General features: G+C 37.0%; 2 protein-coding genes across 13 annotated transcripts in view; both read left to right on the top strand.

The window, feature by feature from the left end:
• The window catches only part of LOC127640629 (plasma membrane calcium-transporting ATPase 1-like), a 31354-nt gene extending 16597 nt beyond the window's left edge, over positions 1-14757 (top strand). For 3 of the 12 annotated variants that reach the window (XM_052123300.1, XM_052123299.1, XM_052123298.1), the window contains 14 exons: positions 1319-1459; positions 1583-1797; positions 2156-2398; positions 3411-3652; positions 6778-7015; positions 7303-7482; positions 7565-7652; positions 8072-8178; positions 9217-9408; positions 10586-10799; positions 10894-11105; positions 11639-11746; positions 11819-12007; positions 12153-14757. In XM_052123300.1, the coding sequence (XP_051979260.1) occupies positions 1319-1459; positions 1583-1797; positions 2156-2398; positions 3411-3652; positions 6778-7015; positions 7303-7482; positions 7565-7652; positions 8072-8178; positions 9217-9408; positions 10586-10799; positions 10894-11105; positions 11639-11746; positions 11819-12007; positions 12153-12491 (2708 nt within the window). In that variant the 3' untranslated portion in view covers positions 12492-14757. Of the gene's footprint in view, positions 1-1276; positions 1460-1582; positions 1798-2155; positions 2399-3410; positions 3653-6777; positions 7016-7302; positions 7483-7564; positions 7653-8071; positions 8179-9216; positions 9409-10585; positions 10800-10893; positions 11106-11638; positions 11747-11818; positions 12008-12152 lie in introns of all 12 variants that reach the window. The other 9 variants (XM_052123307.1, XM_052123303.1, XM_052123306.1 and 6 more) reach the window with 8 other exon arrangements.
• A 1451-nt stretch (positions 14758-16208) lies between these two features.
• LOC127640631 (G2 and S phase-expressed protein 1-like) lies at positions 16209-26574 on the top strand. The gene is made up of 12 exons (XM_052123310.1): positions 16209-16326; positions 16567-16624; positions 16770-16827; positions 18015-18645; positions 18741-18902; positions 20086-20227; positions 20546-20938; positions 22563-22632; positions 22710-22925; positions 23101-23392; positions 23560-23676; positions 26298-26574. Exons 2-12 carry the CDS (start codon positions 16603-16605, stop codon positions 26388-26390), a joined length of 2196 nt encoding a protein of 731 aa, XP_051979270.1. The 5' UTR covers positions 16209-16326; positions 16567-16602; the 3' UTR covers positions 26391-26574.
• The last annotated feature ends 65 nt before the right edge of the window (positions 26575-26639 follow it).

The raw sequence follows: 26639 nt of genomic DNA, 5'->3' as shown, positions 1-26639 counted from the left end.
AATGGTGCTATATAAGTGCAGACCATTTGCCATAAACAAACAAACAACATTTTTGGAGAAAATGTAATTATAAAAATCAACAAGTAAAGAGAGAAAAGGACAAAGAAAGAATTCCACAAAGGATACAATTTACAATTTCGACCAAAATCATGTTTCTCTCCACATTGTCCTCACTGGGAGCCTTCCAGAAAGGTCAAGAATTGTCCCATTTTTCTAACCAAAGACATCTAATCTAACAAGCTGTTTAAATGACATCTTTTCAAATGCCGCCACCCTGCCCAATTCGGTGAACCATACTTGAAATGAAGGAGCGCCTTTTAACCTCCATCATTTAAGAATTATTTGCCTGCCAATCATTACACTAGTTTGGCCCAGCTTATTGTATATTTGTCACATACTTTAATACCACCCCGACCCTAAATATACATATTTACAAATTTGAGTATCTAAAACCTCACAGATAAAGTTCTGCACTCTTAACCAGAATTCTTGAATCTTAGTGCAGAATAACAGAGCATGGGCTATGTGCCCATCCTCCAACTGACATCGCCAGCAGGTAGATGTGTCTTTTAAACCAGCCTAAAAAATCTAGAGGGAGTCCAATAAACCATGCAAAATCTTAAACTGAATAAGGCATTCCCTTGCATCTCTAGACATAGTTCAAAAAAAAATTCAAATTCTTTCCCACTCCCCATCCTCCAATTCCAAGTGCAAATCTCTTTCCCATAACCTCTTAAGAGCAGTTAAGGCTTCATCACCCAGGCTCTGAATCAAGGAGGAGTAATACTCTGATGCTTCATGACCCTTTCCAAAGGCCGTGAGCACCATACAGAGGGTATCTGCAGCCTCATTATCAAAGATGAATAAATGCTGTTAAAATATATTGTTCATTCTTTGTTCATGATACCTAATGCATTACCTAATGTTAACGAATAGAACCTTTTTGTAAAGTGTTACAAATGCTGTTTATTGGATCTTAGCTTGTATTGAACCCAGAATATTCCTTTAAAAGATAGTGAAATGTGCTTTGTCATAGTACAAATTATTTCAGTTTGCAATAGTCAGCAAAAGAACTTGTGTGTATAAATGTAATTGAAATGCACACAGTTATTGGCATTCCCAACCATCAAAGCTAGGTTTGCTATAGATATATTTTCACATATTTGAATAAAAGCATGTTTAACAGAATAGAATAATGCAGTTTTTTAATTTTCACTAATGGCCCAATACACAATGCATTAAATGCTATTGCATGGTAATACATTTACAATTCAAGTGTATAAAGGTCAGATTGATTTTGGGTTTGTATCTCATTCAGATAAGGTTGGAGGTACAGTGGAGATGGAGTCCCTCAACAGTGATGATGATGCAGAAGAGAAAAAAGCAAAGCTACCAAAGAAAGAGAAATCTGTGCTTCAAGGAAAGCTCACCAAACTAGCAGTACAAATTGGAAAAGCAGGTGTAAAATATAGATATAACATTTGTACTCGCATGTCTCAACTCGTTTATGTTACCTTGTTTCACAAACGTATGTGAAAATTTTTATTTTATGGTTGTGTTTGTTGATGTGTTTATTTGCCAGGTCTCTTCATGTCAGCCATCACTGTCATCATTCTTGTGGTGCTCTTTTTGGTGGATACTTTCTGGGTTCAGGGGCTTCCCTGGATCAAAGATTGCACTCCCATCTACATCCAGTTTTTTGTTAAGTTCTTTATCATCGGTGTCACTGTGCTGGTTGTTGCTGTGCCTGAGGGTCTACCCCTCGCCGTCACCATCTCATTGGCTTATTCTGTCAAAGTATGTGATCTGTTTTTCCTGTATCCTGTGTTAATGACAATGATCTTGCTGAACTGGTGTGTCTGCGATTACATTAAATGTGTTTTTATATGTTAAATACTGTAGTGATATTGAATCTATGAATCTAGCAATATGATTGGGTCCAGGGTCAGAATTGAATTCCTCAGGATTTTTTTTTAATCTAACCTTTTATATGTTTCATAATATTCTGTTCTAGGTTGGATGTAGTGGACAGAAATAAAATTTAATGGGGCAAATGTTTCCACTTACTAAAAGAGTTAAATCTGCCATTGATTGCATAATTGCTTATATGTTCCCATTAATTTGCATCTTTCTGTTAATTTGTCATTTTCTGTAGAAAATGATGAAGGATAACAACCTGGTGAGACATCTGGACGCTTGTGAGACAATGGGCAATGCCACTGCAATCTGCTCGGATAAAACAGGCACCTTAACTATGAACAGAATGACGGTGGTTCAAGTGTATATTGCAGACAGACACTACAGGAAGGTCCCAGAGCCTGATCTGATTCCAGACAAAATCATGAACCTACTTACTACAGGCATTAGTGTCAACTGTGCATACACTTCCAAAATCATGGTAAGAAATTATCAGCCTGATCTCATGAACATTACGTGACCGTGGCAAAATTTTTGCAAAAAAGAATGATGTGTCTTTTTACACTTTTGGCTGCAGTTTGATAGTGAAATGTCCAGTGGGGGGGGGTGCCAAAAACGAGTGAAATGGTGTCGTAATCAGACTTTTAAGCTGAATACCGGTAGTAGTTGGAGGTCCTCCCTAACCTAAAACTTTAATCTAAACGTAATCAATAGTGAGCTAAAAACAGAAGGCCTCATGTCTAATCCTAACGAACACTGTCCAAAACAAACTGTGAAATGAAAAGCCCATTTTCTGAAACAACCACATCATTTTGTTTCACTTGCTAAGCTAATCATATTGGAATAAGTGTGTAAATGTAGATGAGTCTGTAATACAAGCGTTAAAATGTATCGTTTTTCAAATAATGCGTTATAGTAAATGTGTTTTGATATCATAGCAGTGTGTGAGCAATAGTGAGAAAAATACGTTTTTATAAAGTCATAATCAGACGTTGTACTCATGATTTGGGTGAAAATGAAAAATAAAATGCACAATTGTTGTAGCACCTCTAGTGTTAATTTTTACCAGGAAACTGCACCAAGAAAATGTGGAACGTGGCACGTAAAAGTCAATTGATAAAAATGTAGTTATAGTAACATTCATTCCATGAGACTATGTTGAAAACTGTACATTGTGTGTCCAAATGTCCATATATCAAAACATATATAAATGCATTGGTGGTCCAAAAAAGACAACCATGGAAAATGCTTCAAGTTGTTTTTTTCTTATTTAGTTCAAATTTTTTAATTGCATCTTATATTATCTGCATAGTAATATTAGTTCAAAAATGTACATGAATTTCCAAATTTCTTAGTTATACCAGATTTTCAATGTGGTCTCAGACTTTTGGAACCCACTTTATGACAAACAATATCATATTTTGTGATTCTGCTCTTTTTTTGTAAGATTTGATTTTATAATTTAAGTAAATGAACCCTTTTTGTTCATCTAGCCTCCTGAGAAAGACGGCGGTCTGCCCCGTCAAGTTGGGAACAAAACAGAATGTGCCTTGCTGGGGTTTTCCCTTGACTTACGAAAAGATTACCAAATGATTCGCAATGAATATCCTGAGGAAAAACTGTTCAAAGTATACACCTTCAACTCGGTGAGGAAATCCATGAGCACAGTCCTACAAAACTGTGATGGAAGTTACCGTATGTTCAGCAAAGGAGCCTCAGAAATCCTCCTGAAGAAGTAAGCACACATTTAAGCAACAATGTTTCCATGGGTTTAGAAAGAAATACTTGTTTCCTTAGAGGAGAAGTATGCAAGTTTTTCGATGTGTAAATACTTTCTCTTGTCCAATTTAAAAGCGCACCCAGTAATTTGTTTCCTCATTAAAACGTTTTAATCTTAAAGAGGTCATGAAATGGAAAATCAAATTTTCCTTGATTTTTAGACATACTGTAATAGGTAATTGTACTATTAAAACACACTGTAAATTTCAGAACTCAAAACTTCCACCCCAGTCTAAAAAGAGCATTTATAGTCCCGCCCTGCTGCAACGTCTTATTTTCTAAACTATGGGCTCTATTTTAAGAGCGATAGCGTTAAGCGCAGCGTGATGTCATAATTGATAAGTGCCAGTTTAGTGGGCAAATTTTGGTATTTTCATGCATCATGCATGCATTAAGTCTAGGCACAAGTAGGTTTGGTTAAGTCGCCCGTGCAAAGCGCAAATGGGCTGGATTAAGTGCAGTTGAATTCTGAGGTTCTTCTCAGGGATTTACACCATCTGCATCCTATTATAGTCCATCCATATACCCTGTCAAGCACCAATGATATAAACAACGACATGAGAAGTTGGTAGTGTAAATGGACTGTATGCAATGAATTGGAAGAATAGAAAATGTGCAATAACTGCGTCCTTGATGAATGCCAGGCATATTTATTTCTATGAAACTGACACGCTCCTTTTACATACATAGAAAATGTGAATCTTGTAAGAATTTGAATGTACGCTCCATTAAATTAAAGGGAATGCAAGTATTATTAATATTTTTCATTTACTGACACACATAGCTAGTATTATCAGTGATAGTATCGACACGCACTTCACTTCTACCGGTCGATTTTGATTTTAACAAAAATATTGAAAACTAAATATTATCAAAATAACAAAGTGGTTAAAAAATCATACTCACTCCAAACATTTTAGTCTCTCCTTCTTCCACTTTTGCAGTGACTTTAAAATCAATCTCAACAACAGGTGGAAAATTACTAGTAGGCTACCAATTACATCATAAATAAAGTTGTAAATATACAGTACAATAATAATTATACATATAAACATAACAATAAAAATAATAATAAATATAATTGAAAAATAAACTATGACCTTTAGAAATTTTCATACAAATCTCAAGCGATTACCCTTGAAAAATTGTGATTGATGTTCTGTACTTTCAGAATTTGGACATGAACTTTATTACCACCTGCTGATGGAATCTCCAAACTGCAAATGCAGGAACTGAATTTGAACTTTTTGCTGAGTTAAGATGTGTTATTGAAACATTTTAGCAATCTTTTTCACAGGAAACTAGAAAATTGTGCTTTGCGCCACTTCATTAACATAAAATATACCCACAGTTTGCGTGCCTACACCCACAATAGCGCAAACACTCCCCCACACACCCATTTATGCTTTTTGCTGGCATGAAAATTGCACTTAGATTTAGCGCTCACACGAAAATTGGATAAGACGTAATGCTGCACTTTGCGCACTCACAAAAATAGAGCCCTGTGTGTTTATGCACAAGCTGGATGTCTTTGAACGTTTGGATGCTTTTTTGGCAATCTGCACTTCAGTGACCTATGTGTACCCTTACAAAAAATATAAACTAGCCGCAAATTTACTGCAAATATGCCGCATTTTATTTTCACATGCAAATGAGCTTGTGATTTGCCACAAATGTTTGCCAGACATTTGCAGATCTTGAACAGTAGTGGTGAACCTCCGGCAAACCTTTGGCAACAATGGGCAATTTTCCGCAAGTTTGCTGCAAAGCTCATTTGCATGGGAAAATGATCTGTGGTGAATTAATTTCCAGTGAACTCTCAATTTTTGTAAGGCCGTGCAATATGTTTTACCGGGCTATGGACTGTGTTTGTGTGGCTATAATATGATTCAAGCTTTGCAAAAGAACTATTGAAGAATGGGGCAGATAAAACACTTGGACTTGGACAGCAAAACTGCGAGGAAACAGTTTAATTCATGAACATTTCAAATGTCATGACTGTTTGATAGTTATGGTGCTGATGTGCTTAAGTTAAGTTTAAAACATTTGGATGCAATGTGTTGCATGTGCATTATATGTAAACCCTGAAATTTATTTTAGAATGTTGTGGAGAATTTGTATTCCCTTCCGACTGAGTTTGAAATATGGCTGAATTTGAGGGGATGCATGATGTTAACCAATCAGAACAGTGGGCGTTTACATTGAAGTTTAAAGCAGACGCTGAGGCCAAAATTGAGCGTTTCAGTCAGACAGGGTGGAAAATGATCTTTTATTACTAAAATATGACAGTTTTTCTGTAAAAAAACGTTACTGACATTTTCAGTGGACCTCGGGGAAGATTACAAAATTATTAAAAAATAAAATTTCTTGACCCTTTTAAAGAAATTAATTGTAATATTGAAACATATGTGTAAAATCAGAACCACTCACATGAAAATCAGAACCACTCACATGGTGACTCCAGTTGTATCAGTAACCTTATGAAAGCTGTTTTATTCTGCATGGAGAAAGTCCCCTCATGAGGGCTGCCACATTAGAATCACATGACTAGCTGAATACTACTCACTAAATCCCAGGAACCACCCTGTTATTGGACACTTTTACCTATGAATTAAATTAATCATGGCTGACTGTGAATAGTGAATTTCTACAATGGCATTGGTCAGTAAAACTATGGAGTTTGAATGATGCTTCATCCACGCCACTAGGTGTCAGTGTAAATCCAAGATGACATTCATAAAATATTACTGAGTGCAGCTTAAAACATAATATGCACAAACAACTATAAGTAACAGCTTTGTTGGTTGATTTCCTCGAACATTTTAAACACTTGCTCTGTAGCACCATTAAAACATTGCTGTGTAACAACATTGGTTCAAACAATTGCATGAATTTGGGGCAGGGCTATATGCATGGCAGACCAGTGACAGATGTTCAGGAAAAAGCAAGTGATGCATAAATTACACACATCACCTTTAAAGAGGAATCACTAAATATCTGTTTTGTGTTTCATTAAAGAAAACTTATGTATATGTTCTAATATTTGTCTATTTGTTGTCTGTTCATTTAATATTTTCCCAGATGTTGTAAAATCCTGACAGCCAGTGGCGACGCCAAAGCCTTCAAGCCTAGAGATCGAGAAGACATGGTGAAAAATGTGATTGAGCCCATGGCCTCAGAGGGCTTGAGAACCATCTGCCTGGCCTACAGGGATTTTCATCTCTCAGATGCGGCACCAGACTGGGATGATGAGAATGATATACTGACTGGACTCACCTGCATTTGTGTAGTGGGCATTGAGGATCCTGTTCGGCCAGAGGTATCTGCTCACCTGATGAATTCTTTTATTCCAACCACTTTCAAATACTACAAATATACAGTTAAAGCAATCCTTAAAGGTGTAGCTCACCCAAATATGTTATATAGGTTTAGAACAACATAAGGGTTAGTAAATGATGACAGAATTTGGGTTAACTTTTCATTTAAATGGAGACAACCTTTGTCTCAACTCCAAATAAAAAACTTGATTGCATAAGCAAGTCCTCATTGCTCTAAGTCAGCATATGTTTGTTGACACCTAACTCCTGGGTGGTATAATCGTCACAGGTCCCAGATGCTATTAAGAAGTGTCAGCGAGCAGGTATCACGGTGCGCATGGTCACCGGGGACAACATTAACACTGCTCGAGCTATTGCAACCAAGTGCGGCATTCTCCATCCTGGTGATGACTTCCTGTGCATTGAAGGAAAAGAGTTCAACAGACGGATACACAATCAACTGGGAGAGGTGAGATGGGAACAAAAGTTTGTTATTTAGTATTATTTATGGATATGGAAGGTCAACAGCAAAACTCTCAAACTCTTTTTAGATCGAGCAAGAACGTCTAGACAAGATTTGGCCGAAACTACGTGTACTTGCAAGATCTTCTCCAACTGATAAGCATACTTTGGTAAAAGGTAATAGGATCATATGCATCACATCTTAAAGGGATAGCTCACCCAAAAATTTTAATGACTGAACTTAGAATATTATGTCATTTATTTACTCATCCTCATGTTGTTCCAAACCTGTATGACTTTCTGTTTTCTGTGGAACACAAAAGGAAAGGTTAGGCAGAATTACAGCCTCAGTCACGATTCACTTTCATCATATGTACAAAAAAAGCTGGATTGTAAGTGACTTAAGGTATTATTCTAATTAACATCTCCTATTGTGGTCCACTGAAGAAAGAAAGTCATATGGGTTTAGAACAACATGAGGGTTAGAGAATGGTGACTGAATTTTCATCTTTAGGTGAACTATCCCTGTAATTCCTGTGATATATGTATCGATATGAGCAATTAAATCTTAAGTAACGTTCTTGTTTTTCCCAAAGGTATAATCGATAGCACCGTTTTAGAACAAAGACAAGTAGTTGCTGTCACTGGAGACGGAACCAATGATGGCCCTGCATTGAAAAAAGCAGATGTTGGATTTGCAATGGTAAAACATTCAGATCATTATCACGATTAACACATCACATTTTATTAAAGGAGATGCCCCTTTTTACAAGATGTAATATAAGTCTCAGGTGTCCCCAGAATGTGTCACAAAAACACGCTGTTTTCATGTGTGTCTCTTTAAATGCAAATGAGCTGCTGCTCCCCACCTCCGACATAGATCTGTTCTCTGTGAATACAATGGTAAATTTAGCTGCATTAACTGTGGAATCAGCAAACAAGCACATTCGTAAAGGCGATTTGAAAACATTCACAAAATATAAAGTGTGATGCTTACATCTTCAGGATATAACGCTGGAACACGTACAGTTGGTTCTGATCCATGCTTGAGAATCTTTTTTTTTTTTTATCCTGCTTTATATTGACACTCATTCACAAAGCAGTCCAGTGTAAAATTATTTGCACAAACATACACACATTTTTGTATATTTTGGGGTACATTTCCTTCAAAAACAAAACTTGTTCACTGTGTCTTCAGTGGCTCTGATGCCGGGAGTACATGAAAACTCTTATGTTCACTTTTCTAGCCAACAACAGAACACTTATGAAGCTTACGAAGATGAGACATTATTCTTCTCACTGTATCTGCTCCAGCATGGAAAAAATGGTGGACTGTGTAGATCACTCAATGGAGGATCTATGATAATAGGGTGGAGTCCGTCACAGTTGTGGGCGAGGCCTGGTCAAACGTGACATCACTTTAGTGCAGAAACTAAATCCATTCATTTTGACCAACTGATTTTTATTAATAGAAATATAAGAAAGAGGAGTGGGTGGACTTTCAACATTGTAGGGTGGTTGTGTACACACTGCGACTCACATTTATGTACAAACTCCATGTAAAAGTGAATTTTGCATAATAGGTCCCCTTTAAAACATGTTTTTCTGAAAAACGTACATTTGCATTACTAACCCATAACTGTAATACTATTCCTGACAGGTGCTGATAAAATTATGACACATTGTTAATGTAATTTGACAGTGATGTGCCATGTTGAGCTTGATGTGATCTGTTTCTTAGGGCATTGCTGGTACAGATGTGGCCAAAGAGGCATCAGACATTATCCTGACGGACGATAATTTCTCCAGTATTGTAAAGGCAGTGATGTGGGGAAGGAACGTCTATGACAGCATCTCAAAATTCCTCCAATTTCAGCTGACGGTCAATGTTGTGGCTGTGATTGTGGCATTTACTGGAGCCTGTATCACACAGGTCCTCTGCCAGTCTCAGTTGTTTCAACTTTACCAAAACGTCTTTCATTTATCTTGTGTCTGTGCCCAAACACCTCATTCTTTCCCATTCCCTTCAAGGAATAATTCACCCTAAAATGAAAATGATATTATTTACTCATCCACATGTCGTTCCAAACCTGTTTGCTGTTATTTTCAAGCAATCTTTACATAGTTTTTTCCATACAAGCTCATAGTGACCACATTGCTCAAGATCCAAATAGGACAAAAAACATCATAAAAGAAGTCTTCTGAAGCGAATGATAACTTTGGGTGAACTGGTGTTAAAAATTAGTTCAACCAAAAAATTTAAATTCTCTCATCATTTACTCAACCTCATGCCATCCCAGATGTGTATTACTTTCTTTCTACTGCAGAACACAAATTAAGATTTTTAGAAGAATATCTCAGCTCTGTAGGTTCATAAAATGCATGTGAATGGTGACCAAAACTTTGAAGCTCCAAAAAGTACATAAGGGCAGCATAAAAGTAATCCACAAGACTCCGGTGGTTTAATCCATGTTTTCAGAAGCAATCAAATTAGTTTGGGTGAGAATAGACCAAAATAAAACTCCTTTTCCAATGTACATCTTGCCATTGTAGTCTCTTGGCATGGTTATGATTTCATGCTGGATTACACTTCCTAGTGCTAGATGGTGCTAGGTAGTGTAATCAAGCTTAAAGTCATGAGCGCCAAGGAGACTGCTGTCAAGATTTATTGGAAAAAGGAGTTACATTTTGGTCTGTTCTCACCCAAAACCGATTAAAATGTTTCAGAAGACATGGATTAAACCACAGTCTTTTGGATTACTTTTATGCTGTCTTTATGTGCTTTCTGGAGTTTAAAGGTTTTGGACACCATTTGCACCATACAGAGCTGAGATATTCTTCTAAAAATCTTTGTTTGTGTTCAGCATAAGAAAGAAAGTCTTTCACATCTGGGATGTCATGATGGTGAGTAAATGATGAGAGTTTCCCTTTTTGGGTGTACTATTCCTTTAAGTAATTGTTTACAAAAATAACTTACAACATGGTTTTGATCGACATGAGGGTGAGTAAATAAAGACAGAATTTTAAATCTTGGTTAATTATTCTTTTAACTTTCCATTATGATATTTGTTCCCTTGAATGTAATATTCATACTCTAACTCTCCACATAGGACTCCCCTCTCAAAGCTGTACAGATGCTGTGGGTGAATTTAATCATGGACACGTTTGCATCTTTGGCACTGGCAACGGAGCCTCCCACCGAGGCTTTACTGTTGCGGAAACCTTACGGCCGCAACAAGCCCCTTATTTCCCGAACCATGATGAAGAACATCCTTGGACATGCTGTATATCAGCTAACAATCATCTTCACTCTGCTGTTTGCTGGTGAGCACTGTCCCAAGGTATCTAGAGCATCCAAGCTAAGTTCCAAGCTTGACGGAAATCGGCTCAGATGTCTCTCACTTTTCTTATCTCACAGGTGAGAAGATCTTTGACATTGACAGCGGCAGGAACTCTCCTCTTCATGCCCCGCCTTCAGAACACTACACCATCGTCTTCAACACCTTTGTGATGATGCAGCTCTTCAATGAGATCAATGCTCGGAAGATCCACGGCGAGAGAAATGTTTTTGAGGGCATCTTCAATAACTTGATCTTCTGCACCATTGTATTCGGGACATTTGTTATACAGGTATGCAAGTTTTTTGTTTGTATTTTTCAGTAAAAATGTCTAAACATCCTTAAAACAAGATAATTTACATGAAAAGCAAGATGTGTAAAATATTAATGGAATAGGTCTCATCTCTCATCATTTACTCACCCTCATGCCATTCCAGATGTGTATGACTTTCTTTCTTCTGCTGAACACAAACAAAGATTTTTAGAAGAATATTTCAGCTCTGTAGGACCATACAATGCAAATAAATGGTGACCAGAAATTTGAAGCTCCAAAAAGCACATAAAGGCACCAACAAAGTAATCCATATGTTTCTTCTAAAGTTTCTCCTCCCTGCCCAGTATGTGGCGATATGCACAAAGAATGCAAATTGCCAAAAAAAAAAGGGGTTAACCCTAATGAATGCGCATAGGTTCATTTATAGGTGAACTATTCCATTAATATTTGACACATCTTGCTTCTCACATAAATGTATCTTTTTTAGATAATTTTACTGGAAAACAAGACTTTTGGAAAGCATGGTTATTTATGAGCATTTTTATTTTTAGATCGTTATTGTGCAGTTTGGAGGGAAGCCTTTTAGCTGTGTAGGTCTCACTACTGACCAGTGGCTGTGGTGTGTCTTCCTTGGCTTTGGCTGTCTTCTCTGGGGTCAGGTAGGCCTTCAAACACCCCTCATACCCCCCCTCATATTCTCATATTCCTCACTAAAACCCTCTGTCCCACAGTTTGTCACCACCATTCCCACGAGTCGACTGAAGTTCCTGATGACAGCAGGTCATGGAACCCAGAAGGATGAGATCCCTGAAGAGGAGCTGGAGGAGATGGAAGACTTGGATGAAATTGACCATGCTGAAATGGAGCTGAAAAGAGGGCAGGTTCTGTGGTGCAGGGGTCTCAACAGAATTCAGACACAGGTAATGCTCTCCAGTCTTACAAAGTTCTAAACAGATTTACTAGAGGGCATCTTAAGACATCTTTCTCCCTTGAGAAGTTTTGCACAGACAATAATCACTAAAAATCTAGTTCTTGTATCTGATTAGTACTGTATTTTCTCTTCAGATCCGTGTGGTGAATGCATTCCGAGATTCCATGTCCCCTTATGATGGCCTGGAGACGCCAGAGTCCCGCAGCTCCATTCACAACTTCATGAGCCACCCAGAATTCCATATTGGGTATTCAGAGCCAGCTATCCCCCTTATCGACGACACAGACCCTGTGGAGGAGGCACCCACTAAATGCAACACAATCCCTCCCCCACTGTCTCCAATTTTATCTTCTCCTAATCAGAACAATAATGCATCTGATAACAGGAGCTTCCATCACAATAAAAATCTAGCAAAGACTGTCCTTCCTCCAACTCCTGGAAGCCCACTGCACAGCCTGGAGACCTCTCTCTAATACAGCATCAACCACGCTGAGACCTTGTCAGTGACTCCGTGAGACTTGGGCATATTAAGGACAAGGTCTGGAATTCTAGTCCACTTTCAGTCTGGAAATTGGAACTGGCAAGATAGCGAAACTTGACAAGTGATGGTTTTGTTTGTTTTTTATTTGTTTGCTGGAAATTGTGTGGTTTGAGAATAGACAGTGTTGCATCTAAATAGATTTATGAAACTTGATCTTGAAATTGTCTACTTCCCCCTTTTTTCAGTTAAATATTTTTTTTATATGTGGTATTGGCTGTTCATATACATTGTAGTTGGATTAATTTCCAGTTCTTTTTTTTTTTTTTTTTTTTATAGTGGGTAAAAATTGAAGAAAAAATACAAAGAGTTTTAATTCCTTCAGATCCATTTATTGTAGTTACTGCTCAGTTTCATTATGAACACACTTTTTTGAACACAAGGTTTACTATTGGCTTTTAAAGGAATAGTTCACCCAACTGTAACAGGTAAAGCACGGGCAAGGAGGCGGGAACTAGCTGAACAGTAAACACATTTTTAATGAGAAACTCGACTTAAAACAAACGTAATCCAATACAGACACACATGCAATGTGGCCGCATGCATCTCTCTCTCCCGAACCGGTGTCTCCAGCTACCCTTTATCTCGCTCTCCTGCTGATCAGCTGATTAAGTGCGGACCGTGCTCCATCATGGCTACGCCATCCTTCTCGTCACACTAACAATTAAAATTCTCATCATTTACTCACCCTCGTGTAATCCCAGATGAGTATGAATTTTATCTTCTGCTGAACACAAATAAAAAAAATTTAAAGAATATATCAGCTGTTTAGGTCCATAAAATGCAAGTGAATGGTGACCAAGATTTTGAAGCTCCAAAAGCACATAAAGGGAGCATAAAAGTAATCCACAAGACTCCAGTGATTAAATCAATATCTTCAGAAGCTAAATGATACGTGTGGGTGAGAAACATTAATATTTAAGTCCTTTTTTTCACTATCAATCTCCACATTCACATTCTTCTTCTTTTGTTTTTGGAAATTCACATTATTCATGCTATTGGGCAGGGAGGAGAATTTATAGTAAAAAAGTACTTAAACATTGATCTGTTTCTCTCCCACACCTATTTTATCGCTTTAGAAGACACATATTTAACCACTGGAGTCGTATGGATTAATTTTATGCTGCCTTTGTGTGCTTTTTTGAGCTTCACAATTTTGTTACCCATTCACTTGCATTGTATGGACCTACAGATGGCATGAGGGTGAGTAAATGATGAGTGAATTTTCATTTTGGGTGAACTATTCCTTTAAAGATTATGTTTTTTATTTTTAGAAAGCAGGAATCCATAAACATGATAAGCCTTGTGGTCTAATTTACTGTAAATGTGAAAGGATATACACGCAATGCCTCACCATTAAACAACTTCTGAGGGGAACGGCATATCCGTTTTGGACTTTTTGTTTAATGAAGAGTGATCTTATCCACTCGTACTAGAATTTACAGCATAATTACACATCTAATGTGCATTAGGGGAATAAAATACTGTCTGTTCATAATATTTACAGTGGGGAATTTAGCTCTGGCAAAAACATGTTTGAATTTCATATCTTTCTTTTTTATATTTTTAAATCAACCAAATAAAAAACAAGAAAGGTAACAGGGACACACTAAGAGCTTTGTGCACAAGCCTATTATTTAGCAGTGTATTTTCTGTAGAGTGCTTTTTTATTATTATTTTGATCCTCCCCACCCCTCCAAACAACACATGATAATAATTAATTAATTCCTTTTCTAGGCACTCAAAGCGCTTTACATAGTATAGGGGGAATCTCCTCAACCACCACCACATAATATACACACCACAGCCTAAACACCACACAAGTCCCTTGAATTTAGTCAAAATGCCATTTTATGAAATAGTATGATGATAATGTGAAGTGTATTTGTTCATTATTGGAGCTATTATTCGTTGTGGGAATATTAAAACAATTTCAACTGAATGTGGTGTAGGATTTAAACAGAATTAGGGCATATAGGCTCTGTTTGGATGTATACATATTTAATAAAATAATTTAGCAAATAGGAAAGAAAGAAAACTGGAGAGAATTCTTTGGTCATTTTTGTTTGTTTCGCTGTAGTTTCATTCCCATTTTGGGAATGAAAATTTCTACATCTGTTTATGGAATCTTTTTTTTTCTATTGTAATATTTGGTAATAAAGTAATTAATGTCTGTTAATCTTGAGAAATGTAAGTGGTTATTGTGGTTCAATTTACATTTGAAAGTCTTTGAATTATGTGTATGGTTTTGACAATAAAATATAAATATTTAGCTTAACCTAATTATTGGTTTTAATTCATATCTTGACTATAGAATATAGGATCCTCATTAATATTAGCAAACATTATTGCATTGTGTGATAATTCATTAAATCATTTATTTATGTACATTTATGTAGTCTAACTTTCATAAAAGCTGATTATATTTGAATGTACACAAACTATTGATTTGTTAAAGGAATAGTTCACCCAAAATATTTTATTCTCTCATCTACTCACCCTCAGGCCATCTCAGATGTGTATAACTTTCTTTCTTCTGAACACAAACAAAGATTTAGAAAAATATTTCAGCTCTGTTGGTCCTTACAATGCAAGTGAATGGTGGCCAGAACTTCAAAGCTTCAAAATCCACATAAATGCAGCATAAAAGTAATCCACACAACTCCTACGGTAAAATCCTTGTCTTCAGAAGAGATATAATATGTGTGGGTGAGAAACAGATCAATATATACAGTAAATCTCTCATTTTCACTTTAGTTTTTCTTGATTCACAGTCTTCATGCATATTTCCACCTACTGGTCAAAGGTGGAGATTTACAGGAAAAATTACTTAAATAGTGATCTGTTTCATATGGATTTAACCAAGTTGTATGGATTACTTTTATGCTGCCTTTATGTGCAATTTGGAGCTTCAAAGTTTTGGTCACCATTCACTTGCATTGTGAATATCTACAGAGCTGAGATATTCTTCTAAAAATATTTTTGTGTTCTGCAGAAAAATAAATTCATACACATCTGGGATAACATGAGGGTGAATAAATGATGAGAACATTTTCATTATTGGGTGAACTATTCCTTTAAGGATTATGTTTGCCAATGACTCATTAATGTCCATTATTACAAACTTTTAATTATACGTATTACTAATAGCAAAAAGAACATCATAAACCTAAAATCATCCCTGACTGCAATGTCCCATCCAATTAATGTTGTGATAGCCATTATATATATCTTGTAAATATATTAACAGCACATACTTTGGCCAGATTTCCCCCTTCCACTTTCGTAGGTGTGTTTTGTTACCTCTTGAACGCATATGCCATTTGATTTCATTATTTTTATTTTATTGATCAATAAACAACATATAGGCTACAAATATACTCTAACAATTAAGGCTGCTGGGGGGGGTCGTATACAATATTACATAAAGGCTGTAATATTATGGCGGTACAATGAAGCCTTTCGCTTTTGAGAGGGCAAATTGAAGTCATGATTTATTTTTTATTTTAATTTTTTAATGCGCAACGTGAACTCGACTTCAGGGCTGCGTTCAGCGCCGACAAAACGTTGCGCACCGTTTTGAACTTGCCCCAGCACTCCTAGAAACTTCCTCCACCAATCACGTTTCAGTATCTACGTCACGTGATCTTCAAACTCAGCCTGCCCACGAAATTTGAATGTGAGAAACAGCTCGCGAGTGCCATTTATTTACTACGATCAGACAACACTACAAACAATAACTATATCTGTCCTGCTGTGACAAACAAACAGTAAGTAAGTTTGATCATATGTTGTGGTAAACGTCTATTTTTATGATCAATTTAGGATTTATTTGGCGAATAAACCGTATGACTGCACAAGCTCGATGATTTTCATTGTCTTTATACATTGCTAACTTGAAAAAGATGCTTGTTTTATAGGGTATTTATAGATTTGTCGAGGGTTTAAACTACCTAATTGTATGAGCTGGTATTAAAAGTTTTCCCACCTTGACTTAAAACTGATTGCAGGACTGTGGCTTCCATTTGTTTTCCTGGTTGTTAAAGATGGCATCGTTCACCCACAGTGGTAAAGATATTTCTATCAAATCTGCATTTGAACTAGTCGAAACAAACGCAGTCTACATCGATTCTGATTTAATGTCATTAATATGTAATAAATTGTTACGTAAACAGTAGGTCATTATTTATTATTGTGTCCGTTTCACTTCTAGATTTTGTTTCACTGGCTGAGGAGAAATTTGACTTCGATGTTTCACTGTCACCAGCAAGGTTTGTTGTCAATTAATATTATACTCAACACATTAACAGGTGTTTAATCATATTTGAATTACCATATCCTGGCATGGCATTCTATAACAATGGCAATTTGCTAAACTTTCTGAATTATTATTATTTTGAACAATGAACTTTTACGTTGGTGAGTCAGGGCTACACATCGATTAACCTGTTATTTTTTGTTGTTTTTTTTTGCTGAAAAAAGCTTTTTTTTTTTTCAATTGTGACAATTTGCCCTGGTCTCCCCTATATATTAAAGGAATAGTTCAACCACAAATAATAAATCGTCACTTACTCGCCCTTATTTCATCTCAAACTCATATGACTTTCTTCCATGGAACACAAACAGATATTTTAAAGTAGATGCAAGTGAATGGTGACCAATTTTTCAAGCACCATAAAGGACATATAGGCAGCGTGAACAATGCACAAGAATCGAGTGGTTTAATCCATGTCTTCCGAGGCGATTCAGTTGGTTTTGGGTGAGAACAGACAGAACTATAACTCCTTTTTCACTATGAGCAGTCTCCTTGATGATCATGGTTTCAAGCTCTATTACACTCCCTAGCGCCATCTAGTATTCTGCACATGCGACAAGCTCTAGGAAGTGTAATTGAGCTGGAAATCATGATCATGCCTAGAAACTACAAACTGACAAAATGTACAGTGAAAAAGGAGATATATTTTTGTCTGTTCTCACCACTGGATCGCTTCAGAAGACATGGATTAAACCTCTGGAGTCTTAATGATTGCCTTAATGTGCTTTTTGGAGCTTGAAAATTTGGTCACCATTCATATGCATTGTACAGTATAGACAACCAGACATCATAGTTCTATGAAAATATCTTTGTGTTCTGCGGAAGAATAAAAGTCTTACGAGTTTGACGTGACATAAGAGTGAGTAAATTATGATAGTATAATCATTTTTGGGTAAAATATTACTTTCATTTACATCTACACTAAGAAAATTGCAACTTACAAACTGGGAAAAAACACAAGCAGTATTAGCAATGCCATTATACTGAATTGCAACAGTAAACTAGAATATTATGACCAAATCTACACCAGAAGTGAAATTACTGGACAGTAAATAAGATAATTTATGGTTATGATTTGGTCAGTTAGGCTATGTACATCCTAAAGGTTGTTTTTATAGTTGTTTTTAAAATATCTTCTCAAAGCTCCAAAGGAGACGACAATGTTGAGGACGAAGTCTTCCTGGGTCCAGTTGGTCATGAAGAGAAATGCATTTCCCATGGAGTCGAGATTCACATGAAAGACAGTTTGAGCAGTGGGCCTTCTCTGGGAGAGGAGCCCAGCTGGAGTCCCCTCACAGGAGATAAATTTGAAGAAATCTGCAAAGAGGCTCATCTACTTGCCAACCACCTTGAGCAAACCATCACTGACTCTGTTGTAGAGACCAGTGTGGTTTCCTTGAGCCAAGCTGATGACACTGAGACATTTGAGGAGGACACCACAACCAAACTCGGCATGTTCAACAAACCAGCTGTGGTTCTCAGTCCCATTAAAAGAGAGACTTTTCTTGTGCAGGACAGTCCGATGAAGCAGCTTCCACCTGCCATTCAGAAACGTATGCTGAAGGCTAGCGGGGCACCCGGGTTTGGAAAGCCATGCCTCAGCACGTCAAGTCCAGTCAGACCTGCTGTGATACACCCAGCTAGTAGAGGCAAAACCCTTGTGGCCATTAGTGAGGTGTTACCGAGCAAGCCCACAGCCCAAGGAAGTTCACGACTTTCCACCACCACAAAACTACCCCCTGCAATGAAGACTAGACTTGCTCCTTCCAGCAAAGTACAGCCCCTAGTTTCCTTTTCGTTGAAAATGCTTTTGTAATTGGTGAATACTTGAAGCAAGTATTTAACTTTTAACTTATTAATATCTTTCAGGGTAATTTTGGGCTGAAACGCAGTCCCAGCAGCAGAAACACAAGTAGAGCAGGTTCTTCTGAGGATCTTCTATCTGATAACACCAGTGTTGCTTCTGATGTCAGCAATTCTTCATTTAATGCTAGTTTGCCTAGCAGAAGCATCATTCCTTCTCGGAGCAAGGTATAAAAGGGCAGAAGCTTGTCACTGTTGGATGCCATTTAAAAAAATAAATAAATAAAATAAACTGTTGATAATAGAATCATAAACTATTATTGAAATGTAAAAATGAACACTTTGTCAGTTAGTATAATATTTTACCGGTGTAAGAGTAGAACTATTTTTATAACAGTTGAAATTGACTCTGGTGGATACTTTAGTGTGTCAATTACAATACTCTGTTTTTAACAGTTTTATGAATATGAGTAATGCTTACAGAAACAGTTCACTCAAAACTGCTAATTCTCTCATTATTTACTCACCTTTATGCTGTCTCAAACTCATATGACTTTTTTGAAGGATACATGTGAATTTCTCCATACAATGTAAAACAATGGGGTCCAAAATTTCAAGCTCCAAAAAGGACATAATGGTAATCCATGCAACTCGAGTGGTTTAATTCATGTCTTCTGAAGCGATACGATCGGTTTTGGGTGAGAAACATCCCATAATGGAAATCCTTTTTCTGTACAAATCTTGACATCTGCAGTCTCCTTGGCACATTCAAGATTTGACTACACATCCTCGTGTGTACAGAGCGTTTATATATTTACAGCATGGATACAGGTTAAAAAACACCTATTTAAACCACTGGAGTCGCACCTTATGTCCTTTTTTGAGCTTGAAAGTTTTGGATCCAATTGACTTGATATGGAGAAATACACATCACTCATCTTTGTTTGTGTTCCGCAGAAGAAAGTCATATGTGTTTGAGACAGAATGAGGGTGCAATAATAACGATGAGAGAATTATAACTTTGGATGAACTATTCCTTTTATAGTCAGGGTTCCCACGGTCATGAAAACCTGAAATATCAGGTAATTTTAAAATTGTGTTTTCCAGGCTTGGAAAAAGTAGTAATATCTTAAGTGGTATTTACACGTTTCTGCTAAAAATGGCTCTGTGTGTGTATGTTTTTAAAAGGTTGTTCGTAAATAAAAATAAATGACTTGAAAAGTCATTGGTCAAAAGATGTGGGAACCCTGAAGAGTGAACAGCCTTTTTTTTAGCCTTACACTGTGTGCTGAAATGAAAAACATGTTTTTCATAGCTCATATTTAAGGTTTTTGAAAATACAAATGAGTTTAAAGTTCTTCAAACTGGGATTCATCACGCAAAACACACATTTTTCTTCATAATCATGCAGACCGAATTGCGAGCTCCGTCTGCACTTAAAGCTCCATCACTTCAGAACTCAAGAGTCATGGACAGGAGGAGAAACACTTCATCCTCTTCCTCCTCCGTGTCTAGCATCAACTCTAGTCTAACTATCTCTCCAGGAGGCAAAGGTGACCCTCATTCTCATTCCAAACCCGACCAATTGTTTTTACTTCTAATAACGCTTGATATACAGCCAGAGGATTGTACCCTCATTTTGCTTCTTTTAAAGGCATAGTTCACCTAAAAAGGAAAATTCTCTCATGTTGTTCTAAACCCGTAGGACTTTCTTTTATTTGTGGAACACAAAGGGAGTCATGAGGGTGATTTAAATTATGAAAGAATTTTTGGGTGACCTTCCCATTAAAATTGCAGGGACTTTTCTCGGGTATCTGCTGCCATCTAATGGTTATGTTGCCAATTACTCTCAACTCCCTTTCTCTCACCAGCCAAACTCAATTCATCTCTGAACTCCAGCACAAACAGCATCAGTAGTCGTTCGCACAGCAATGTGAGTCGGTTGCCCAGTTCCAGCCGCAAATCCTCTGTTGTTAGCAGAAACCCAGAGCCCGCCGTCAGTAAGAAAACCTCCATCTCCTCACAGGGGCAGAGGTGCTCAGAACTTCTATCCAGACCTGTCAAAGCCACACCAATTAAAAAAGTGGATCCAGGGCCTTGTACTCGGCACCAGACTCCAGCAAGTAATACTGTAGAAAAGACCTCTTTTACATCCAACATTCCTGCAGTTGCTGCAAAGACTGCTCTTAGGGGCAACCCTAAACTCAATGCTCCAGTGGTGCCAACACCCATAAACTACCTGAAGGGTGTGCACAGATCAGAGGGTGAGAACGTCTTCTTGATATTAGTGTAGAGGAACAAAAATACACTATATGGCTAAAAGTATGTGGACACCATCTTCTAATTAACCAGTTTGGTTACTTCATTAATTCCATTGATGACAAATCAGGATACTATTCCATACAATGGCAATGTAGGCCATTGTCTGCTTACAATTTAGTGGCAACTAAAAACGTTTTGGGGAGAGCCTTTTTTCTATTCCAGCATGAAAATGCCTCCGTGATTGTGCACATAACGAGGTCTATAAAGAAATTGTGTTGAATAAGAAGACTGGCCTGCAGAAAGCCCAGATCTGAACCCCACTGAACATATTTGGGGTGAATTGGAACACCAATTGTGAGCCATGTCCCACTGCCCGACATCAGATGCTGATGCTTTAGTGTCTGAATGGGAGCAAATCCCTGCAGCCATGTTTGTACATACAGTATAGTGGAAAGCCTTCCCAGAAGAGTGGAAGCTGTAATTGCAGCAAAGGGCGAAATGATGCCCATGTGTTTGAAATTACATGTTCATCAAGCACACGTGGTGTCCACAAACATTTGGCCACATAGTGTAAGAAATTATATTTTGTTAAAACAAAATGAAGCCTCTTTTGAGGACCATCAATATTATTTTCATAAATTAAGCATATTCTCCTGCATATGTATGACCAAATAAAAAAAAAGAAAACCTGGAAATATCAGGGCATTTTAAAATAGTTTTCCAAGCTTGGAAATTTCTATAGTGAAAATATATATATTTTTTTTTACTTCACACTTAAATATTTCATTGCCTAGATATTGCTGTTGAGTGGAGTAAAATTGTTCGCTAGCCATAGTGATGTCCAATTTGTGAGCAAATTGTACTTTATAAATCAGTTATTGACTCAGCCAATTTTTCTGAATCAAAATGGTTTTCAAAATTGTATTCTCAGATAATCACAAACGTTACTGGAAAGGTCATGGAAAGTAATTGGAAAGTCAAGGAAATTCATTGTTCAATAAGGGACAGAATGTTAAATTAAATACAGAATGCTATTAAATATTAATAAAATACAGAACGCTGTATTTAATATTAATCATGTATATTTATTACATTATGGTAATATTTTACTGCCTTTTAATTCATGCTGATTTAAATATGCACTCAGTAATTTGTCAAAGTAACTTACACTGACACCTAGCGGCCTGGAAGCTGCATCATTTAAACAGTAGTTTTCAGTTACCAATGCCATTGTAGAAATTAACAATGCACAGTAAAACCAGATTAAATTAATCCATGATAGAAAGTATTCAATAACATGGCAGTAATTAAGATTAAGCAAGAAGTATTCAGCTGGTCATGTGATCCTAACATGGCTGCCCCCATGATGGCACCCTAATATAAACCTATATGGATTACTAATAATTTCTTTAGAAGTAAAACCTTTTAAATTAGGAAAAAATTACAGAATGCACCTTTTAAATTAAAATACAATTATTACTGTATTACAGTAATTAGAATCACCATTTAAGATAATGCAAAACATATATATAAAAAACACTTTGGATTCAACCACTATACGGTTTGGATATAATTGCATTGAGTCATTGTGTTTCTTATGTGCTAACTTCCATTTGATTTTTACAGTTTCCTCTTCGCCTGATGCTCCTCGTATCATGAAGCCAAAGAGATTATTGTCTGCGTGCAGCATGGAGAGGTAACTTCACAATGCACTAGAACAATTGTTTTGATTATTTTAAAAGATTATCTTAACTTTGATTAATCTCTCTGTAGTATTCCAGATAATATAGCTGGTCCTGTCCCAATGGGCCTCCTGACCCCATCGGCTTTGGGAAGTAAACGGCGGAGGCTCTCTGCTCTTCCCACCCCAGCCAGCTGCCGTATCTCTGGCATCCCTGCGTTCACGCCCAAGAGAGTGTCACGCCTCAGCAAGCCTGACCAGAACACAGACCATGCATCAATCTCTAACCAAGAGGCCACTCATCCAAGGTGAGTTATAAAAAAATTGTGTTTGAAAAAAAGAGCTGAGCAAGTTCCAAAATTTAGCTATAACTATAAGATGTACAGAGTGGTATTTTAATAGTGTATTGGCCCTTTGTTGTGATATATCATATGATAAATTTGTTACAGTTGTAAGTAGAATTCTAATTGAATCTTTATGTAGTCCAAGGAACCTTAAGGAGAGTGAGAATCATGAAGGTGAGCAAGCCACCATGTCTGGTGAGGAGACCTGCTCTTCCGCTGATCTCCAGCCCTGTTCTCTGGTCTTCAATCTGAAGGATGAGACTGAAGGACCTCCTGCCTGTGAGCCAACAGTTGTGAAGAATCCCTCAGAATCTTCCTCATGTGATCCAGAGCCTTCACAGATCAGCATGGATCCTTCAACACTCCCAAATCCAGTGGACAACAAAGACGACCACCTGCAAAAGAATACAGAGACAAAAGATGTTAAAGAGGTGATATAATAGCAAGGTCTCTTTGAAAGTGTCCTGCAAGCTTTTGTAATGTTATCTCGATTTAATTTAATTTGTAGTCTAATTCCCAAGATATGAATATTGAAAATGTACCCCTGGCCACAAGTTCACAGAAAAGCTGAACAGGTCTGCATATGTTGCTCTTATAGGTTTTGTTAGTGGACGTTCCTGCTCCTACACAACAGCCTGTGGAAAAGTCACTCATTGATCTCTGCAATACACCGGACCTGATTAAAATCTCCTCTACAAAGCCCTGGGGAGGACAGGTGAGAGTTCTGATATTATTACAGGGTTCCCGATCATCCTGCAAAACCTGGAATTTTGCAATGCATTTTTCCAGTCATGAAAAATTAAAAAATACCTAAATGTCCTGACAAATAATTATTTGTCCTGGAAAATATTTAAGTAGAATAAAACCGTTTGACTGTGTTGCTAGCAAGGTTACATGTACAAAAACATGGTAATGATCGGGACTCAGAATAGGAGTCAAATACACAACTCTGCCGGTGGCTGCACATTGTGAAACAATATAATTTACATTACATTTACATTTAGTCATTTGGCAGACTCTTTTATCCAAAGTGACTTACAAAAGAGGAAAACATAAGCGAATCATCTTAAGGAGACAGTGGTACGAAAAGTGCCATACTACAAAGTTTCACTAGCATCAGAATGGCATTCAAAACAGATTAAAGTGATTTTTTAAGTGACTGGTTAAGTTCTCATGGAAAAGATGTGTTTTAAGTCATTTTTTGAAGACAGTGAGTCAGCTTCACGGATGGAGTTGGGAAGGTCATTCTACCAACATGGTATGATGAAACTGAAAGTCCAAGAAAGTGTTTTGGTGCCTTTGTGTTAGTACGACAAGGCGACGTTCCTTAGCCAACCGCAGGCTTCTGGTGGGCGTGTAAATCAGTTCTTCAGAAATGATTTTAGATATGCTGGTTATCAGCAGACAATATCAGCGGTTAAGGGTGCTTACACTCTTGTGATTGATTACAGCAGCAGCCAATCACGTGCTTGGCTACAGCTGCCCTCATGAAACTTCACATTCATAAACAAACTGAATGACATGGTACATGTACCGACCGACTGAATGAGAGGGGCATGTTGTTTGTTTACTTTAGCATTGGCATGTGAGCCTACCATGTTCATCATGGGGAGAAAAAGGAGGAGAATCTATTAATGTGTAAAAGTAACCGATGTTTATACATGTTGAAGGACAATCACATTACAAACAAGTCCTCTTTTTACTTTCTGTAATCAAAGACATTGCCATTTTTTTCTCTCTTCCAAATACATGTTTTCAATATTTATCATGCACACCTCCTGCTTTCTTGCATGGCAAGCTCATAAATTCGCCCCTCCATGATGCTTTCTGCAACATTTGTCATGTGGAGGGCAAGGCACCGGTTGACGCTGCGTGGAACGGAGCGTTGACGCCTCAATTCAGCTCATGTGAAACTATTATTAGGCTATTATTGTTGTCTTTTCTGATAAGTCATGCCCAGCAGTTTAAATACTGTTGGAAAATGAAACGGTAGATCTGCTTTGTTCTTATAATGCTTAAACATTCTACTGACGTCAGTAGATTTTACATGCAAATTTTAATAAAGGTGAAGGTAAGGAGGTTATTGATACTCATTAGACTATTATTGTTGTCTTTTTGGATGAAAAGTCATGCTCGGCAGATCGCAAACTGAACTGAAATTATAGATGATCTTTGTTCTTATGTTGCTTAAATACTATAAAGTCTTTCTTAAAAGATTTTGGTCGTGAACATCTCAAAATTATTAAATGACTCAATCATTGTCACCACCTTATGACATCTCCAGAAGTGGTCACTAAACTAATCAATTAATGAAACTGAACAAATTTGTGAAACGAAGTAAGCCACTCCAAAATACCTTTTTATTTTTGCAGTTCATTCTGCACAATTGTGGAGATAATTTTCTATACTTTAATTATTAAAATAGCTTCAATTGGCACTTTTAGCTTATTCTTCAAAAAAATAACCCCGGAAAAATATCCGGGTGAATTATCCGGTGAATATCTCAACTTTGTGGACCCTTATGAGTTTGCATCCCTGTGAGTTATAAACTTTAGACATCGATGACAGTCGGACCACTGATTTAAAAAAAAATTATTATTCACACTGGGTTGGTAGCATGGTGATTCGGCCTTAATATCTCAAGATGTAAATTCATTTTCAATAATTCAACGATCGGAGTCAGTTTATACTGCGGATTCCACATGTAGAATGCAGAATACACAGAATCTAGTCATAATAATAGCATAAGCAATAAAACACAATGTCATGGAATATGACATATTTGGATGAAAATGTATGTTTGAATGTACAATTAATCAAATTAAAATTGTGATATGTCTTTGTGTGATAATTAAACTTCAAAAGTCTGTGATTTAATAGAACAAATATAGAATCTGAGTGATACATGCTTAAATGAATGTGTGAAGCTGCTCATAAACTGAAAACACCTCATCATGATCATCATGTGCGGTCTTGTGTGAGAGACATACAGGCTGTGTATTTATTTAATTAAAGCTTTATGGGGTTTAATAATCAGACTGGGCCAATTAGCAAACTACTTATCTTAAGGTGAGAAACCATCAACAGAAACGTCAAAATAAAAGCCCGATTTGAATAGATGTGTGTGTTTTTTCCTTAAATTTTACACTTGTTGGACACTGGAAATGTCCTGGAAAATTGTGCCTTGAAAAGAGTGTGAACCATGTATTAGTACTTTGAAATATCTTGTGGCCCTGCTGTTACACAGAGAGAGGAGGGGGGTATGTTTCTTAACATCCTGCTTTCAAGTGTGCATTTTGTAATCATTGTTTGCAAATTCTCCCCCCCCCCCCCCAGTTAATTGACCTGAACTCACCTCTTATCAAGTGGAGTCCAGAGGACAAGAAAGATACTGAGAATGCGCCGCCACTGATTGACTTGTCTTTTTAGACCAGCTGTGAAATGACTGTGAACTGTGCCATAAAAAAATAAGAGTGGAGCATTTTAAATAATGCTTAATTGTATTTTTAAGAGGGGGTGTGGACGCTGCTTTGTAAAGTACTTTTATTTGTGCTAGTTCTATATGATTTTATTTAATTATGCACATCTTTTAAAACTTAATGTTGTTGTTTTACGCCCAAAGGTACAATAAATGTGTTGCATTAAATAAAATGTAATCAAAGCAGTTATTTTGTCAAA

Source organism: Xyrauchen texanus, chromosome 49 (genome assembly GCF_025860055.1).
Source record: "Xyrauchen texanus isolate HMW12.3.18 chromosome 49, RBS_HiC_50CHRs, whole genome shotgun sequence".
NCBI lineage: Eukaryota > Metazoa > Chordata > Actinopteri > Cypriniformes > Catostomidae > Xyrauchen > Xyrauchen texanus.
The sequence above is the reverse complement of the archived record's forward strand: the minus strand, read 5'-3'. Positions and strand labels throughout refer to the sequence as shown.